General features: G+C 37.2%; 1 protein-coding gene across 1 annotated transcript in view; it reads left to right on the plus strand.

Moving 5' to 3' along the window:
- Positions 1–20,588, plus strand: part of LOC127880882 (nucleolar complex protein 2 homolog) — a 192,257-nt gene that overhangs the window by 19,030 nt on the left and 152,639 nt on the right. Inside the window, exons 10-12 of the mRNA XM_052428359.1 lie at positions 3,600–3,788; positions 4,837–4,976; positions 5,970–6,081. Of these exons, the coding sequence (XP_052284319.1) occupies positions 3,600–3,788; positions 4,837–4,976; positions 5,970–6,081 (441 nt within the window). The remainder of the gene's footprint in view (positions 1–3,599; positions 3,789–4,836; positions 4,977–5,969; positions 6,082–20,588) is intronic.

Here is a 20,588-nt window from a genome sequence, read left to right on the forward strand (position 1 = left end):
GATAGTCATTCTCTTCTTAAATTTCTCCGTAATAAGACGTTCATAGATAATAGAAAAGTAAATTGTCAGTTCAAGTTAACCATCATGGCTTCCGAGCGTAAGTTCTTGACGTTGGAAGAACGTGTTAAGGTCATTAGTTTGTTAGGTAAAGGACACAGTTGTGGACGAGTGGCTAGTGATCTTGGTGTAGGAAAAACTCAAATTCAGAGCATTTTCAAGCGTAAACATGAGATTATGGACGAATTCAAGGAGAACGTAAACTGTGAAAGTAAACGCCCTAAGCGTGAGTCGGAATTCGCGTCAGTGAATGACTTAGTGCATAAGTGGTTTGTTGACGCAAGTGCAAGGCTCTTGCCTGTGTCTGGACCTATAAATTAAATAAATAATAAAACATAAGGGAATAGAAATACAACATGTAATAAATATACAAATGTATAACAAAACTGTGTTTTCAATCCTTTATTTCATTATACATGCATAAGTATTCAAACATTTAAACAATAGAGCACATACATAGATAAGGTACCTGTTAAAAAACTACTATCATATTTTGCAAAGATTCGATCGACCCTGCGAATAAAGACCACCTGTGAACAAAGACCACAACGACCAAATCCCTTGAGTGGTCTTTATTGACAGGTTGGACTGTAAATGCAGTAGGTATCAAATTTTAGTCCAAAAACACAGACTTATTAAATAAAATAATTGTGATGTATTTCACATTGCAATATGCAGAGTAAAAAAAACTGTCGTTTATGCACTAGTTAAAATTCTTAATTAAAATTGTTTCTAAATGTTATAAGAGAAAAAGCACCACTTATTGGAGTGTGTTAATCAATTTACGTTTAATTGGGTACCTAACAAAGTCACGTAATCCTACACTCTGAATAAGCATGTTCAGAAATTTTGGTATTTATGTAAATTGTGTGTGTACGTAGCTTTAATGAAGACCTAGCTTCGGTTGAATTTTGGGCCAGTTAGATCAAGGTCAAGGTCACTGTAACTAAAAAAGAAAAACAGCCAACAAGTAGTTAACCCTTTACCACTTAGATACGTATTTTGATGCATTTGTAGTCACTTAGAACATCACTTAGAACAATAAATTTAATTAAAGGCCTTTCTTAAAAGATCAAAGTTTTAAAAGTTTCAGTTCCAAACATTAGATACTGATGAGTAGCAAACAGCATAAAACCTGAACAGGCTGCAAGTCCCTTATTAGCCTGTGCCAACTGCAGAGGCTAATCTGGGATGACACTTTATGCACATTCATTTAACCCCCTTTTTACAGAACATGGCCCAAATGTTTTCCATTTAATAGCTTAAAGCCACACCTTGAAATGAAATACATGTCAATCAATTCATATAGATGCAATTTGAAAGTGTGCAAAATTGTCATTAAATCTATAGCCTAGTTAGCAAGTAATTTATTATTTTTTCAAAATTTTTAAGTTTTAATGCACAAAAAGACGGATTTCTACCTTGTAACCACCAGATATATTCTAATTGGCATTGATACAATTAAATCTATAGCCTAGTTAGCAAGTAATTTATTGGTTTTTCAAACGGTACCGCTCTTTAAACCGAAAGTAGGATTTGTAGACGTATACGTCTATTTCAACAAACGTGATTATTTTTAAGTTTTAAAGCGCAAAAAAGACGGATTTCTACCTTATAACCACCAGATATATTCTAATTGGCATATATAAAATATGTTTCTTATTTATACTTAAATTTACTATGCCATGTATTTCATTTCAAGGTGTGTGGCTTTAAGTTTTGATGAAGATATTGCACTGAAATTCAATGTGTAGGTAACTCGTTTGCTGAACGAGCTTGGCATAGCACATTTTTATTTTAAAATTTATAACTTGAATGCTTAAAGGGGCCTTTTCAATTTTTGGTAAATTGACAAAAAATTTAAAATGTGTTTGACTTTCAGATTCGCTAAATTTCGTTTTAGTTATTATCTTTGTGAGGAAACAGTTATACTGAACATTTACCATGCTCTAAAATAACCATTATATGCATCTTTTGACGATTTGGAAACCTGAAAATTATAAAGCGTTGCAACGCGAAACAATTTAATAATTTGGAGAGTTCTGTTGTTGTCGTTATATTTTGTGAAACTATGAGGATTGCTTATATAAGGTAAAAAATACATCCTTCATAGTTTGAGCACAGATGGCCGAATGGTCTAAGCGGTAGACTTTTACTCCAGAACTCCAGCGGTCAGTGGTTCAAGCCCTGTTGAGGGTTACTTTTTATGCCCCCGGATCGAATGATCGGGGGCATATTGTTTTTGCCTGCCTTTTGTCTGTCTGTCAATCTGTCTGTCTGTCTGTCTGTCATTCTGTCCCAAAACTTTAACCTTGGTTAAAGTTTTGCGATAACTTTTGCAATATTGAAGATAGCAACTTGATATTTGGCATGCCTGTGTATCTAATGAAGCTGCACATTTTGAGTGGTGAAGGGTCAAGGTCATCCTTCAAGGTCAAAAGTCAAAAAATACAATCCAAGGGAAGTAATAAGCTTTAAGAGGGAGATAATTTCTTAACCTGCAAAATGATATATTTAAAATTTATTTCAAAGCGACGCAATAGAGGGCATTGTGTTTCTGACAAACACATCTCTTGTTTTTTTTTCTTGTTTAAATTGTATTCTTGTTTTTTTTTCCGGGAGCTTTTAAGTTTATTTATCAATTTAAAGCATTTATGACAACCTTCAATACATGCCAAAATCTGTGAAAAGGCCCCTTTAAAATCCATAACACTGTTTCTTGTTCACACTGTTTAACTTATTTGTTTTTATACAAAATCACATTGTATAGAAGTTATGATTAAGTTTTGTTTTGAACATGCCTTTGTTAAGCACATTCCTAACTTATACTCTCACTATCATTTTTAGCGGTGTCTGAATTTTTTATAACAAAGTTCCTTCAATTTCTTGTACCTTTTGTTTTCAGCAACTGTACATTGCGTACGTCCATAACTGCAAGTTCACATCTTGTTTAGGCGGAAAGTGTTGCCCCTGATTAATCCTTTTGAGGACTGTCTTCGCTTATCTGAGTTGACAATTAATGCAAATATCTTTTGTTTTCAGTAACTGCACATGGCCTACGTTTGTAACTGACTTGTATCTTTTGCTTTCAGCAACTGTACATTGCATACGTTTGTAACTGACATATTTTTTGCTTTCAGCAACTGTACATTGCCTAAAGTTGTAACTGACTTGTATCTTTTGTTTTCAGCAACTGTACATTGCTTCAAGTTTGTAACTGACTTGTATATTTTGTTTTCAGCAACTGTACATTGCCTAAAGTTGAAACTGACTTTTATTTTTTGTTTTCAGCAACTGTACATTGCCTGAAGTTGTAACTGACTTGTATCTTTTGTTTTCAGCAACTGTACATTGCCTAAAGTTGTAACTGACTGGTTTCTTTTGTTTTCAGCAACTGTACTTTGCCTAAAGTTGTAACTGACTTGTATCTTTTGTTTTCAGCAACTGTACATTGCCTAAAGTTGTAACTGACTTGTATATTTTGTTTTCAGCAACTGTACATTGCCTAAAGTTTGTAACTGACTTGTATATTTTGTTTTCAGCAATTGTACATTGCCTATGTGCGTAACTGCAAGTTCACGTCTCCTAACACGCTACCCCTGATCAACTTCATGCAGCGATCGTTTGTAGAGGTTCTCTCCCTTGATTATGACCTCGCGTACCAATACGCCTTCATTTACATCCGACAGTTGGCCATACACTTGAGGAATGCTATCACTACCAAGAAAAAGGTAAAAACAATCAATTATTTTCTGAAAACAAATTTAAATAGTCATAGGAGCAGCTGAGTGAATTGAATACTGTAAAATATTGTGTATATAGAGAATAATGGGTTAGTGTTGATTATAGCTCAGGTTTATCATGCGAGGCATACAAAACAAAACAAAAAGAGTCTTGGCCTGTGCTTTTTCGTTTTCGTGCAGATCATGATAAACCTGATCTATAATCAACACTAACCTATTATTCTATTAATCCCACTTTTTATTCAGTAAACCTTTTCATTTAAACGAAATAAGTTTTCATGAGTGTTTGTCGTATTTTGATAACGACTGTAGTGTAACCAAGGTCAGTGTATTACTCCGCGTTCCAAAAATAACAGCTGATCAAATAATCATTTTTTGTATCAGAATATCATTCTGTGACAAGAGTCGTGCGTAATTAATAACAACTTTATTCATATTAAATTGCTAATCTAAAAGTTTTATAACATCAATATATTAAAACATAAGTTGTTTTGTACAAGAAACTACATTTGTTTTCAACGTAGCGTAACAACGTAGCACGTGTCGTGGTTTATAGCAGAAATTTAATCAACGGGGCTTTAATCAACCGAATTTGCTGTAAAAGTGTGATTAAATACGCAGTCTCTGGACAATTGTACAGCATTCTTATAAGATTGTAAAATAGCATCCATGATTAATGTGTACAAAACATTTTGTAATGTGTGTACTAGAAAATACATCCTTGTTGCCCTTTGATTATCTAAAAGTTGCAGTTCAAGCTGTTTTCACTCTTCACGTTTATCAGTTTTAAAAGTGAGTGAAATATTTAAAAGTGAGTGAAATATTTAAAAGTGAGTGAAATATTTAAAAGTGAGTAAAATATTTAAAAGTGAGTAAAATATTCACAAGCTTGCAAAATCTATCAGTACTTATTCAACTTAGTATAAGTCAAAAGCAAAATGGGCCCATTTCATAAACATTTGTACGCACGATTTCTTACGTAATTATACCTCCAGTAAAAAGGCTGCTTAATTGGTACGTAATGCTATCCTTTCAGGAGTCATGCCAGGCTGTATACAACTGGCAGTTCATCCACTGTCTGAGTCTCTGGTGTCGAGTGCTGTGTGCCACGTATCCTAACGAGGTCATGCAGCCCCTTATTTATCCCTTGGTTCAAGTGATCATTGGCACTATCAAGTAAGTATTTTGGGGTCATCTGCCTAAAGCCTTTCCCAGGCTGTAATTTTGATCTGTAAGGAAATTTAAAAGTAAGTTGCAACAAATTATCACCATAAAGAGACATTGTGTTGTTGAAAATGTCTGTGTCCCTAGCTCAAAGGTCAAGGTCAAACTTAGAGGTCTAAGGTCAAAAATGACCATTTTACATTTTGTCAAAACCATTTTAGCTTTCTGATAGTTTTTCATGTCTTGTCAGCAGTGATCACCATGAGCAGTCACTATGTAACACAACATGCAAGGTCAAAGGTCAAGGTCAGCGGTGATTTCAGGCAATGTTTAAGAAGCATTGCACAAATGAGAACCATTGGAGACTCCATTTTGAGGCAAAACCTGTGTATCTCACATAAATATTCATAATGATCAAATTTAAGCTGTACAAAATAAACATTTAATGTGCTGCCTGTGTTGTGAAATAAGCTGGGCATGGGTAATATGTAGCTTAATGCATGTGACTAAAGCTGCTTCCCAGATTAGTTCATGCAGTCAGCACAGGCTAATCACTATCAGGATTGACACCTTTCAACTTAACTTTTTTTCTTTAAAAAAAATTACCATAAAAGCTGAAAGTGTTGTTCCTTATGAGCCTGTGCAGACTGCACAGTCTAATCTCTGATGACACCATTCACATGCATTAAGCCCAGTTTTCATAGAATGAGGCTCAAATATTCATGATGAACACGTTTAACTTGACAAAAATAAACACTTAGTATACTGCCCATGTTATGAATGTGATCTTATGCTTATTTAAGACTGGTTTTCACATCTTATGCATATTTTAGATTGGTTCTCAATAATTATGCATATTTCAGACTGGTTCTCACATTTCATGTATTTTTTAGACTGGTTCTTAAATCTTATGCATTTTTTTTACTGGTTCTCAAATCTTATGCATATTTAAACTGTTTTTTAAATCTGTTGCATATTTTTTGATGGGTTTCCTGCATAATATAGACTGGTTCCAACCCAGAGGTACTACCCACTACGGTTCCACTGCTGCGCTACCTTGACCCAGCTGTCTAAGGCTACGAAGACGTTTGTACCAGTCCTGCCTTTCCTGCTTGAGGTAAGATAGATTTGAACAGTGTTCTGGGAAAACCAGGCTTAATGCATGTGCATGAAATGTCCCATATTTGCCTTTGCAGACTGCACATGAAAATCGGGGTGCGACAATTTCCGTCTAGAGACAATTTTTGTTTATGAGAGACTTTCTTTAAATGAAAAATTCCATAAAAGTGCAAAATGTTGTCCCACGACACTTAATGCTAATGTATGAAGCTAGTTTTTCCTAGAATCTGGCTCATTTAGAATTTTAGAAGACAGTACCATTGTTATTAGCTCAGCGTTTTCGGAGAAAACCTGAGGTTTTGTCATAGCCAGCTCGTCGTCAGCCGTTGCGTCATGCTAAAACCTTAACATTTTGTTAAGCTTTTGAACTTTGGCTCTAAAATCAAATTGCTTCAACCTACAACTTTGAAACTTCATATGTAGATGCACCTTGATGAGTTCTACACGCCACACCCATTTTTTGGTCACTAGGCCAAAGGTCAAGGTCACTGTGACCTTTAAAAAAAATAATATTCTGACAAGCTTTCATTTATTCAAAACTCCACCTGTAGCCGAGCGTGGCACCCGTTATGTGATGCTCTTGTTTTATAATTTACACCAGGACTCAGGACGGGTAGTTTGTCTACCTCAAACTGACCCGTGTTTGAGGTGTAGCATCATATTTGCAGTTTTGACGGAAGAGTTATATATTGTTCAATCTGTACATGTTTTCCATGCCGTTTTTTTTTACTTGAACATTGCAAAATTAAAACTGGTTGTTTAAAAATGAAAATTTTGTTTTTTTAAGCTATATATATATATATATATATATATATATATATATATATGCTGTGTGTGTTGCCCATCGGAAGTTTGCTTTATGTTTGTGAATGAGCCAAGTCATGTGCTAAGTAACTTGTCAACATGCCTGTTACTTAGGAAATTGGTAATCACTTTGACCCATGTTGTTTTGAGACTGAATGAAATGGCATTAGAAAACATTTATTTTAATTGAATATTACCGAAACGTGTATAGAATTGGAAAATTAAGCAATAATTTTGTAATGGTATGTGTAAAAAACACACTAAAAACCAGGAGCTAAATTATGTTTACTGAGTTATTGAATACTGTTGTAGAAACCACACATCTATAAATAAATATCTATATAACTTTGGTGTAAACATTATGTTATAAGCTTGTTTGTTTGAGACCAGTTACTTGTTTTGTTTTAACTTAAAGTTATAATGAATGAAATCTGTTGTTTTTAGCTCACCTGTCACGAAGTGACATGGTGAGCTTATGTGACCGTGTGATGTCCGGCGTCCGTATGTGGGTGTGTGCGTGCGTGTGTCCGTCAACAACTTGTTTGTGTAGACAGTAGAGGTCACAGTTTTCATCCAATCTTTATGAAATTTGGTCAGAATATTTAACTTGATGAAATCTGGGTTGAGATTGTATTTGGGTCACTTGGGGTCAAAAACTAGGTCACTAGGTCAAATAATAGAAAAACCTTGTGTAGACAATAGAGGTCACAGTTTTCATCAAATCTTTATGAAATTTGGTCAGAATGTTTATCTTGATGAAATCTGGGTTGGGATTGTATTTGGTTAGTAAGGTGAGCGATTCAGGGCCATCATGGCCCTCTTGTTTTAATGTATGAACTATATTTATTCACAATTTAAATGACAAAAAGCGCTGACAATTTTGGAATTCAAAAATGTAAACCAACAACTCTTGACACCTTAATTACTGTATAAAGCTTCATTCGCTCCCTTGAAGTGTTTTTAGCTCACCTGTCACGAAGTGACATGGTGCGCTTATGTGACCGTGTGATGTTTGGCGTTCGTATGTGCGTGTGTGTGTGCGTGCGTGTGTCCGTCAACAATTTGTTTGTGTAGACAGTATAGTTCACAGTTTTCATCCAATCTTAATGAAATGTGGTCAGAATGTTTATATTGATGAAATCTGGGTTGGGATTGTATTTGGGTCATCTGGGGTCAAAAACTATGTCACTAGGTCAAAAACTAGGTCAAATAATAGAAAAACCTTGTGTAGACAAAAGAGGTCGCAGTTTTCATCCAATCTTTATGAAATTTGGTCAGAATATTTATTCTGATGAAATCTGGGTTGGGATTGTATTTGGGTCATCTGGGGTCAAAAACTAGGTCACTAGGTCAAAAACTAGGTCAAATAATAGAAAAACCTTGTGTAGACAGTAGAAGTCACAGTTTTCATCCAATATTTGTGAAATTTGGTCAGAATGTTTATCTTGATGAAATCTGGGTTGGAATTGTATTTGGGTCATCTGAGATCTAAAACTAGGTCACTAGGTCAAATAATAGAAAAACCGTCAACAATTTGTTTGTGTAGACGGTAGAGGTCACAGTTTTCATCCAATCTTGATGAAATTTGGTCAGAATGTTTATCCTGATGAAATCTGGGTTGGGATTGTATTTGGGTCATCTGGGATCAAAAACTAGGTCACTATGTCAAAAACTAGGTCACTAGGTCAAAAACTAGGTCACTATGTCAAATAATAGAAAAACCTTGTATAGACAATAGAGGTCACAGTTTTCATCAAATCTTTATGAAATTTGGTCAGAATGTTAATCTTGATGAAATCTGGGTTGTGATTGTATTTGGGTTATCTGGGGTCAAAATTTAGGTCACTAGGTCAAATAATAGAAAAACCTTGTGTAGACAACAGAGGTCACAGTTTTCATCAAATCTTTATGAAATTTGGTCAGAATGTTTATCTTGATGAAATCTGGGTTGGGATTGTATTTGGTTAGTAAGGTGAGCGATTCAGGGCCATCATGGCCCTCTTGTTTTAATGTATGAACTATATTTATTCACAATTTAAATGACAAAAAGCGCTGACAATTTTGGAATTCAAAAATGTAAACCAACAACTCTTGACACCTTAATTACTGTATAAAGCTTCATTCGCTCCCTTGAAGTGTTTTTAGCTCACCTGTCACGAAGTGACATGGTGCGCTTATGTGACCGTGTGATGTTTGGCGTTCGTATGTGCGTGTGTGTGTGCGTGCGTGTGTCCGTCAACAATTTGTTTGTGTAGACAGTATAGTTCACAGTTTTCATCCAATCTTAATGAAATGTGGTCAGAATGTTTATATTGATGAAATCTGGGTTGGGATTGTATTTGGGTCATCTGGGGTCAAAAACTATGTCACTAGGTCAAAAACTAGGTCAAATAATAGAAAAACCTTGTGTAGACAAAAGAGGTCGCAGTTTTCATCCAATCTTTATGAAATTTGGTCAGAATATTTATTCTGATGAAATCTGGGTTGGGATTGTATTTGGGTCATCTGGGGTCAAAAACTAGGTCACTAGGTCAAAAACTAGGTCAAATAATAGAAAAACCTTGTGTAGACAGTAGAAGTCACAGTTTTCATCCAATATTTGTGAAATTTGGTCAGAATGTTTATCTTGATGAAATCTGGGTTGGAATTGTATTTGGGTCATCTGAGATCTAAAACTAGGTCACTAGGTCAAATAATAGAAAAACCGTCAACAATTTGTTTGTGTAGACGGTAGAGGTCACAGTTTTCATCCAATCTTGATGAAATTTGGTCAGAATGTTTATCCTGATGAAATCTGGGTTGGGATTGTATTTGGGTCATCTGGGATCAAAAACTAGGTCACTATGTCAAAAACTAGGTCACTAGGTCAAAAACTAGGTCACTATGTCAAATAATAGAAAAACCTTGTATAGACAATAGAGGTCACAGTTTTCATCAAATCTTTATGAAATTTGGTCAGAATGTTAATCTTGATGAAATCTGGGTTGTGATTGTATTTGGGTTATCTGGGGTCAAAATTTAGGTCACTATGTCAAATAATAGAAAAACCTTGTGTAGACAACAGAGGTCACAGTTTTCATCCAATCTTTATCAAATTTGATCAGAATGTTTATCTTGATGAAATCTGTGTTGGGATTGTATTTGGGTCACTTGGGGTCAAAAACTAGGTCACTAGGTCAAATAATAGAAAAACCTTGTGTAGACAATAGAGGTCACAGTTTTCATCAAATCTTTATGAAATTTGGTCAGAATGTTTATCTTGATGAAATCTGGGTTGGGATTGTATTTGGTTAGTCAGGTGAGCGATTCAGGGCCATCATGGCCCTCTTGTTTCGTGTCCACCTTAGAATTAGTTTACTGTGGACTCAAAACAGCTGTATTCCAAATTTGAAACGATGAACCCACAAACGTCCTGCATGTATAATTTTGTCTAAAAATACCAGATGCTTGTTATAAATTTATGTAGTGTATGTTTTTAATACTTGAAAACATAAATATAGACTGTTGTGTTCAACCATTCTTGAATCAAAACCATTTGGGACTTTGACTGAAACCTAGCATTTGCCTCAAAACCTGTATATTTATTTTCCCTGAGTGACTAAGTATTAAATATTAAGCTGGTTTCTGAAGATTTTTCATAGTGCACTCACTGCACTGGTACTAGGATGCAGGGCTTTAAGATTCCATGACCTGGTTACTTGGCATATTGTTTATTGTTTCTCAGACCTAATGGCATTTAAAAGTCATGACTGTCAAGGACTTGGTGATCTGCATCATGGTTCGTTATAATTTTTATCCTTATTTTGAACACGATAGCGCGACATTATGAGAATGTAAAAGAAGTAAAAGAAAGGTCACTCAAGCACAGGTGTGTATAACGGCGCTCTGATATTTAAACTGCGGTTTTGTGTGTGCCGTTTTATTACCCGTGCATATGGTTTCTTGGGATATTCAAGTAGACCTTTATAAATGGCAATATAAGTAACAGGTTATTATATATATGTATGTTCACGGTTGTTAGTTGTATCATTTTGTCCTTCAGTGTAAGCCTTTTAATTCCTGTTTGTTTCGCCCTTCTCATCATAATTTTTTTAAAGAAAGCATCGCCGGCAATTTTTGAGCGGCAAGTTTTCCTAGTCCGTACTGCCTTTTGACGGAAAATACCCCGCTCTTGATAATCATGAATTAAGGACCCTCTTTATAAAAAAATACGCACTTAACAAATACGAATGGCTGGTAGAGGGATGTAACTTTACAAAAACATTAACTCCTTCAGTGCTGGAACCGAATTTGGAAATTTAGCAGACGACATTTTAGCAGACGACAAATTTCCCAGCATGCAAATGGTTAACTGGCGTGTGAACTTGCGCACCTCTATATTTTGAGTCTGTTTCTTCCGACGTAAATGTAGTTTTGAGCCAAAAGCGGAAGCGGAGGCATCCGTTTCCGACGGACTTATTTCTTGTTAATATTATTGGCAGGTATTGCATAAGTAAAATTATACATGTCGAACCCGGGCTATTTTTCTACTGTTACCGATGATCTTGCGTGGAGTGATTCATGCAATCGAAACGCTATAAAAAATGTTGTATTGTTTGTGCGAGTGTTGTATAACTCATTTACAATCGTAACGGATCGCAAAAGAATATGTTTATTCCCTTCAGTGGTCTGTGATTCGCTACAGAAAGGCAGTTGAAAACACTGTGATGCCAAGAAATTGAACGTGAAAAGCCTTGCAACATGTTGTCGCGTCGGCAATTTCGGGCCTAATGCATATGTAAATGAAAAATTTGTAATACAATAGTTTTGCATTCAGTTGCGTTTGAACACATTGCACTGGCGAAACATTAATTTATGTTATGCATAACCTTCAGTCGGCAATCTTGATATTCGTATCCAGCATTATAATTTTCCTAGTTTGAAAAAAGTTGATTAGATGAAAATTAATTTCCCTTGAATAAGATAAGTCACCGCAAGAGGGCGTTGTAGAAAGGTAAATGCGGGTGAACGCACGAGGAATTGTCATTCAGCTTGGCGATGCTGACCGGTTTTACACATTAATTTTACTAAAGTTTAGGTAAAGGGCTATGAATGACAAGTTTTCTTATAAATATATAGATTATTACAATGTTGCATATTTGTAAAGAACGTCGAATGTATATAATTATGTATTTTTGTATGATGTATAAACGCATTACGAATTGCATTGTGTCAACCGGTAGTACGCAGGCTTATCCAAAATATAAGCTGTATTTCTCATATATGTGTTGTTGTCATTTGAGAGAAGACGTTCGGGTTAAAGGGAATTCGAGTTTTACGAATATTTATTACAGAATTGCGTGTGTTAAGGTAACCCAAATCCAGTGCATGCATCTAGTTTGGTGTCGCGAAAATACTAGCATTTACATTTAACAAGAATCTTAAAACGAAAACGTTCAAGGAAATTGGTTGCTTTGCGTTGCCAGTTGTCGTGTAGCTGTAGTGCAATTTAGCAATGTTTGTTAATTGAATGGCAACGAACGAGAACACCACGAACAATTTTACAAACGTATGATGATTTTCAGTGCGAAAGTCCAAAAGAAAGAGATAGATCTCTTGACATCTGTCTTTGTTGAATTTTAGTGACAATAGTAGACAATATAAGACATACGGTTTGACCAGTAGTGTAACATGTTACATTTGATGAATTCTGGTCGACCTTTGTTCCCTATATTGACAATATAAATATGAAATAGTATACACCACACCTTTGTCCCCAAAACAGAAAGCATACATCAGAAATATAATTCACCCCACCTGGACTCGTTCGCTAAAAGTATCACAGCGACGTCCATAAATAACGCGACGGATAATAATGTTAGCTCTGGGCTATAGGTCGCGCATCTAATTATGAATGTTATTCGCCGGTTAAGAATGTTGCAGTATACATTTGTGTCAAGTTCATGGGCTAAGATCACTCTTGGAAAACAGGGCTTAATTTATGTGCTTTAAATATCGTCACAGATTAGCCTGTACCGCCCTCTCAGGCTTATCAAGTACGCGACTTTTCGCTTGTGTGGCCTTTTTCGTTGTTATGGCCTTTTTTTGTTTTATGAAAGTCTCTTCTTTGCGAACATCAAATCTAGGCGGAAAGTGTCGTCCCTGATTAGCCTGTGCGTACTGCCAGTGTTATCCAGGACAATACTTTACGCACAAGCATTCAGCCCCGTTTTCTTAGAACGAAGCGCAAGTATAATGATAAATCTACCATCTGTTTTGCAAGCTGGAATCATGACGAAAATAATTATGTCCATATTGTGAATGCAGTCGCTGTTTATTTCATATAGATATGCATTTGGATGTACATTAATTTTGTTAACCCAATTATGCCTAGCGTCTAGAAAAAAAGGCATTGGCAAACAGCGAAGACCCAGATGAGACGCCGCATGATGCGGCGTCTCATCAGGGTCTGCGCTGTTTGCTTAAAGGAATTTCTGTAAGAAATATTCTAAAATTTATATAGATATAAGTATACTAGACATCCCTAATTTTGGAAATAAATTGATCCAATTTAGAAGGATGTGAGAGTCCACTAGGCATACATAGGTTAACCACATACTCTTACAATAGTATAGTTGCCCGCCATTCTAGTAAGATCTTGTCAGTCTCTTGCTTGATTGTAAAATGTATATGTTTTGCTATAATTATAATTGTCTGCCCCCAATGCAGATTTGTTTGGTTCCAATAATGTATCGTTGGGTTTTTCTAAAGGTTAGTTAGAAAGAATACATTTTTGAGTTGTCGGTATTGATCGATTAATAAATAAAGAGTTTGAGTAATTACTACACAAGCATGCGAAAATGAACTCGAATTTTGCAGGATGTGCCTTTCAAATAGTTATGTTACATGAAGCGCTGTATTGTATCGTTTATATGAAGATGAGCGAGCATCATGTTCAAATATTCCGCGCTGTCTAAAAACGAGGCTCAATGCATGTATGTTAAGTGTCGTCCCGGATGAGCCTGCGCACTATGCAGAGGCTAATCAAACTAGACTGGATTTTCAGTTAGAAAAGTCTTTCTTTAAACAAAAAACTCCATGGAAGCGGAAAATATCTTTGATTATATACGCACATGCATTAAGCCCCGTTTTTCCAGATCGATACTAAAATATTGTTTGCCAGTTTAAACAATATTACCACAGGCGTACACCGGTCATGCAGGTTGATAAAACATCAAGGTTAATGTTGAGTCAGTCGGTGTCAGTAGGCGAACACTTGACAGGTTCCTTTCAAACATGAGCTATATTAGGGTGGAGTGTAGCCCGAAATAGGCGTGAATAGCCTGTAAATGTTAACTTAATGAGCCCTGTAAGTACCTTGTAAAATTAACGTGGTCCGGTTAAGTGGACATCGAATCTGCTTTCGGAATCACGCATAATTATGTGATTGTAAACGTACCGTGACCTCACAAGGTTACTGTTATCCGTGCACTTAGCCGCGTAACGCATCGCAAATGTTTGCGAATCAACGACATCAGATAAATTATCCCGGCGTAATCATGCAATGGCTGGTTACTAACGGCAGGGTTGGGACTCGTAATAACGACGTGGTGTGTACAAATTGGCACAAATATAATTTAGCCGAGCTCTGGCAAATATGGGCTTAATGCATGTGCGTAAAGTGTCGTCCCTGACTAGAATGTTCTGTCCGCAGGGACGACACTTTCCGCATAACTGTGTTTATCGTTTAGAAAAGACTTCCTTAACGCGAACAATCGCAAGGTGTCGTCCCTGCCTGATAAGCCTTTGCAGACTAGACGCTAATCTGTGACGACACTTTGCGCAGATGCATTAAGCCCCGTTTTCATACTGGACGTCTCAACTGCTTAGTGATAAGTGACCACACGTAAGTCTGGGGTTGCCGTCAAGAGAGTGCCAACATTTTAAGCTCCATACACATTGCATGAAAAAGTTGATATTGTTACGGAATGCACTTAACACGTGTTCTGCATTGGACCGTGTAATATAAATGTGAATAAATTGTTATCTGACAGTGTTTAGATGCGATGAAAGCCAAGAGGCACTTCACTAAAATAAACAGTATCACAACTTGCTTGTATTGCTTATATATAAATGGGAAGCGCTCTGTGAAAAAGGGGTTTAATGCATGTGCGTAAAGTGTCGTCCCAGATAAGCATGTGCAGTCAGCACAGGCTTATCATGGACGACACTTTCCGTCTCAACTTTACTTGTTCTAAGAAAAGACTTTCTTGAAACGAAAAATATCATAAAAGCGGAAAGTTTCGCACATGCATTAAACCCCCTTTTCTTAAAGCACGGGTCTAAAAGCGACGATACAGTAAAATGACAGTGTATATGATCTTTTGGTAAACAAATGTAATGCCAAATAAGGTATAAAAACATCTTGATAAGTATTCATCGACATAAACATCTTGGGTGAATGCCCACAAATAATTGCGCCCTGCATTATTGCAACTGAATGCCCGTATCTGTATTCGAAGCTCTGTCGGACCGTATTTGGTACAAAAACGAATATGGTACATTTGTACCATATTCGGCCGAATATGGTACAAATGTACCATACTCGGACCGAAGATGGTACAATTTTCGACCGAATATGGTACAAACATTGTACCATATTCGGTTGGAATAAGTTTTTCTATGCTCGCCAAAACGTATTTGGTACATACCAAAAAAACTCATAAAAATGAAAATGGCCTACGTATATGGTACATAAATTATGTATTTCTTAATAAATGAAATAGTCTGCCGATGTGTAAACTTTTTTTCAAACTCAAATACATTGTATTAACCTAATATTGGAAGTGACAAAAGTATCATCATCATCATCATCATCATCATCTGTTTCGCCGGCTAGTTCAGTCGGTTGCGCGTCAGATTGGCACGCAGGCGGCCTGGGTTCGATTCCCGGGCGGGCCAGATACTTTCATGGAGATCATTAATAGCAATTTTCAAATTTTTAAAACTTTTTTTTTCGAAAGTGTATTTTCACCAAAATCCGATTTAAGAGATTTTGAGCTCTTTTAAATGAATATATCTCTCCAAAAATAAGGATGTTTGACTGGCTGCTTTAGACAGGTGTGACTGTATTCCTAAACATTACTTTGTAAAGTTGATTTGTCGTTCCGACGTCATATTGCTGAGAAGCCGACAAAGCTTTGAAGTTTCCGATTTTTTCTTTGATAACGTGCCGCTTTAAAAAGGCGGGAATTTTGCACACGAGTCTTACTCAGAAGTCAGTAACCATATTTGACTTGGCGGTCGGCAAGAAAAGTTGTGATTTTCGACTAGAAAGAATTGAAATCCAAACTTTCTTCAAACTTCAAAAGAATTCTTGACAGTAAGTACTGTACATAATTTTAATTTTCAGTTGTCTTAATATGCATTGATGTTTTAACATGCATTGATTTTTATGTTTTATGCCCCCCCCCCCCCCCTCAGAGTGCATTTGCAGTTGTCCGTCCGTCTATCCAATTGTCCGTGGCATTCCTTCCGGGTGCGTAACTCCTAAACTGCTAAAATATTTAAGCTACAGTCATTTTTTCGAAAGTGTATTTTCCACCAAAATCAGATCGAGCTCCTGTAATCTGTAGATTTGAACATTTTAAATTTTATGGAGTTTATAGGTCTTTGACCTTCGAACCCTGCCTAGTCGTGACTTCTGGTGAGCGACCTAGGCCCCCAGGGCCCCTTCTTTATATCCCTTCCATCCACGTAGCATTGGTTTCTACAGACCGTTTGTCCGTTGACCGCCATAAGTTTGCCCGCTATTTTTCCCCTGAATTTGAATTCGGTTGGATTTCAATGAAACTTTACATGAAGTACTTGCTACTTTCATTGCGCATATTGCCCGGAAGTTCGGATTGTAAATTTTAGCGGAGCTATCAGACGAGTGATTTTAGCTCAGCTCATGTCGTGAGACATTCGTTTTCGACACGCGGTGTTCAATACAAGCTCTATTAACTAATGAAGTATAAATGTATAATAACTTATTATATTATTTCAGATGAAGGAAGCAATTAGGAGAAAAAGGAAGCAATTAGGGTGCTTGCCCAGGTCGAAGTACGACATTATTGTCAGATGTTTAAACGGATCGTTCGATGTCCCTGTGAAGAAACGGACACCTGAAGAGAATAATTGTTTGGCCATGATTAGAAAACGTAAGGACTTCGAGCTTGGTGACCGGGGTTCTTTATTGTGTGGCGGAAAGCAAGTCCTTGTGAAAGAAGATCTTCCTAGATTTGTTGAGAAGATGTTCATGGAAAACAAAGGATGTGGAGCAAGGGTTATTTACAACAAACTGAAAGTAAATTACACGGGGTTCTCGGAACAAGCTATCCTTGAAATACTGTACAATAGCAAGTATTACCATGAGAAGTATCCGAGATTTACAAACAAGCCAAAGCCAAAGACAATTACAGAAGAGGAACCAGGCAAAAGATGGCAGATTGACATAATTAACATGAAAAATCAAAGTGTTAGCTACAAGGGGTCCACATACAGTTATATTCTACAAGTCGTGGACGTTTATTCTAGGTACGTTATGCCAAAACCCCTGAAAACGAAGAGTTCGCGTGAAGTTGCAAAGGCATTAGAGGACGTGTTGATGGTTAACCTTGCCCCTGACATCATCCAATGTGACAACGGACTGGAATTTAAAGGCCCTAGTATGAAACTTTTGTTGAACAAGTACAACATCAAAATGATCAATAGTAGGCCGTATCATCCTCAATCACAGGGCAAGTGTGAAAGGTCAAACAGTGTTATAAAGGCCAAGATTCTATTTGCAACAAAAAGTAAACGTGGATTTAACTGGGTCGAAGGGCTTCAAGATTTAGCCTATGCCATAAACACAAGTTTCAAACGAGTTCTTGGGGGTCTCACGCCCTTTGAAGCCTACTACGGAAGAAGTCATGTTTTTACCAAAGAACGTCATAGTTCTCGTGAAATAAAGAAAACCATACGGCGAGCAAATAAAAAGGCTTACAGGTCGCTGTTGAAAAACGCAACTTCCCCAAGCAAGTACAAAGTAGGAGAGACAGTATTAATTCGCTATCCCTTTCGAAAATCCAGGGTGCCAACCAAAAGATATGTTATCGAAGGCAAGGTAGAAAAAGTAAAACGAAATGGTGTTTATATCGTGTCATTTCAAGTACCGAACAAACCCGAACTTGGATTCGTAAGCAAATCGGTTGGGGTCGAAAACATGACTAGCCTAACTGTTGCGTTAGAGAAACAACGAAAAATTAAAAAACATTCATTAAAACAGAACCGCTCAGAGAAACAAAATCACAGAACTAAGTACTATCATGTTTTAACACACCATGAAAATCTGCAGTTGTTGGATGGGGTGAATATTGCCATGGACCCAAATCCGGATGGAAATTGTCAATTTGCTGCTATATCGCATCAACTTGGTAAAATTGGTATATACAAAGACGTAGATGCTTTACGTAAGGAAGCAGTCCATCACATTGTAGAAAACAGATATTTCTATGAAACTTTTGTCTATGATGAAACATTTGATGAATACGTTAAGAATATGTCTAAGAATGGGACATACGACGACAACCTCACGCTCATTGCACTTATGAGAGAATATAATTTGCAGTGCCTGGTAGTTTCTACCCGAGGACTAGAACACTCATCAATTGTGTCAGCAGATGGAAAGTTCGATGGTGATGTTGGAACAATTGCATTGGGGTATTTCCCAGAAGGATTTGGCATGCATTACGTTAGTATCCGTATCAATCAACGCGTGTACAAGGACATAATATCACGCTTAGAACAGTCGTATGACAACGGTGACTCTGGCGACAGCGCTGCGTCTGGCGACAACGCTGCGTCAGGCGACAACGCTGCGTCTGGCGACAACGGTGACTCTGGCGACAACGGTGATTCCGGCGACACCGCTGCGTCTGGCGACAACACTGCATCTGGCGACAACGCTGCGTCTGGCGACAACGGTGACTCTTGCGACAACGGTGACTCCGGCGACAACGGTGACTCCAGCGACAACGGTGACTCCGGCGACAACGGTGACTCCGGCGACAACGCTGCGTCTGGCGACAACGGTGACTCCGGCGACAACGCTGCGTCTGGCGACAACACTGCATCTGGCGACAACGCTGCGTCTGGCGACAACGGTGACTCTTGCGACAACGGTGACTCCGGCGACAACGGTGACTCCAGCGACAACGGTGACTCCGGCGACAACGGTGACTCCGGCGACAACGCTGCGTCTGGCGACAACGGTGACTCCGGCGACAACGGTGACTCTGGCGACAACGGTGACGTCTCTGTGTGTTCAGCCCTGAAAGAGCTTCAAGATATGATAAACAATAGGAGGGCACAGAAGCGAACGACTTTTCCATTTCTGATGTTACCACTTCACATTCAAGTTGAAATTTTTAAGTTCTGCATACAATCAAACCCGTCAATCCAGTTTGTGTTGGCGAAGGTCGGCAAACCCTTTAGAGATTTAATAAGGTCAATGAGTTTGCAAACACCTAGAATTTACATTCGGCCGGATATTGGACTAGATACTAGTAACAGAAATCCTGTTAGCGTTCGTTTCCTATTAACAAGAGCGGGCAGAAACAGCGGTCTTATTTCGGCAATAAAAGAAATCATCAAGGGGCCAAAATGGGCAAACGCATGGCTGCGTTTGCGTGTTAGTGGAATCGGTTGGTATGATATCATAGATGTCATGTACAGACATTACAGGTCAAATATACATGTATATCGGTGTTTGGAAACCTGTTATGTTATTTTTGTGATTGATGATTATGTTCTTCTACCGGAAATTTGTTGTCATTTGCTCATTTACTGGTAACTTTTTACGAAGCACATTTGGGATATTTTGGCTGCTACTAAAATGAATGTATATATGTATATTATGTCTTGTCAAAATGCTACAGTTGGATTAAAATTTAAATGCTGTTCTATGTTCTTCAATATTACTTTGAAAAATCCTGTCAGTATACCAATAAATGAAAAAAGTACAAGTTTGTTGAATCTCTTGAATGAAACAAATATAAAATACAAAATGTAAAATGAATATGTGATGATGATGATGACAAAACATTTGTGATGATGATGATGGTAAAAAAATTGTGATGATGATGGTGGTGGTGATGATGATGACAGTGGTTATGATGATTGGGGTTTGATGATTGTGGTGATGATGATGATGATGATGATAATGATGATGATGATAACAAACGTTTTGGGATGATGATGACAGCGATGTTTATCGGACGATGATGATGGTTATAATGATGATGATAAGTTTTTAGATGATGATGACGGCGATGTTTATCGGCCGACGATGATGATAATGATGATGATGATAACAAAATATTTGTGATGATGATGATGGCGATGTTTATTGGCCGATGATGATGATGATATTCTCATCGTCGTCATCATCATCACAACATCCTCATTATCGACCGAAAACATCGCTGTCATTATCATCACAAAAAAAACTTGTGATCACCATTACGATCATGATAATGGATATGATGATGTTGGTTTTGATGGTGATGATGATGGTGGTGTTGGTAAAGATAACAACGATGATGATCATTGGGGTGTTGATAATTGATGTGATGATGATGATGATGATGATGAGATAACGATGATGATGATGATGATGATGAGATAACGATGATGATG

The sequence above is a fragment of the Dreissena polymorpha genome, chromosome 5, assembly GCF_020536995.1.
Source record: "Dreissena polymorpha isolate Duluth1 chromosome 5, UMN_Dpol_1.0, whole genome shotgun sequence".
Taxonomy (NCBI): Eukaryota; Metazoa; Mollusca; class Bivalvia; order Myida; family Dreissenidae; genus Dreissena; species Dreissena polymorpha.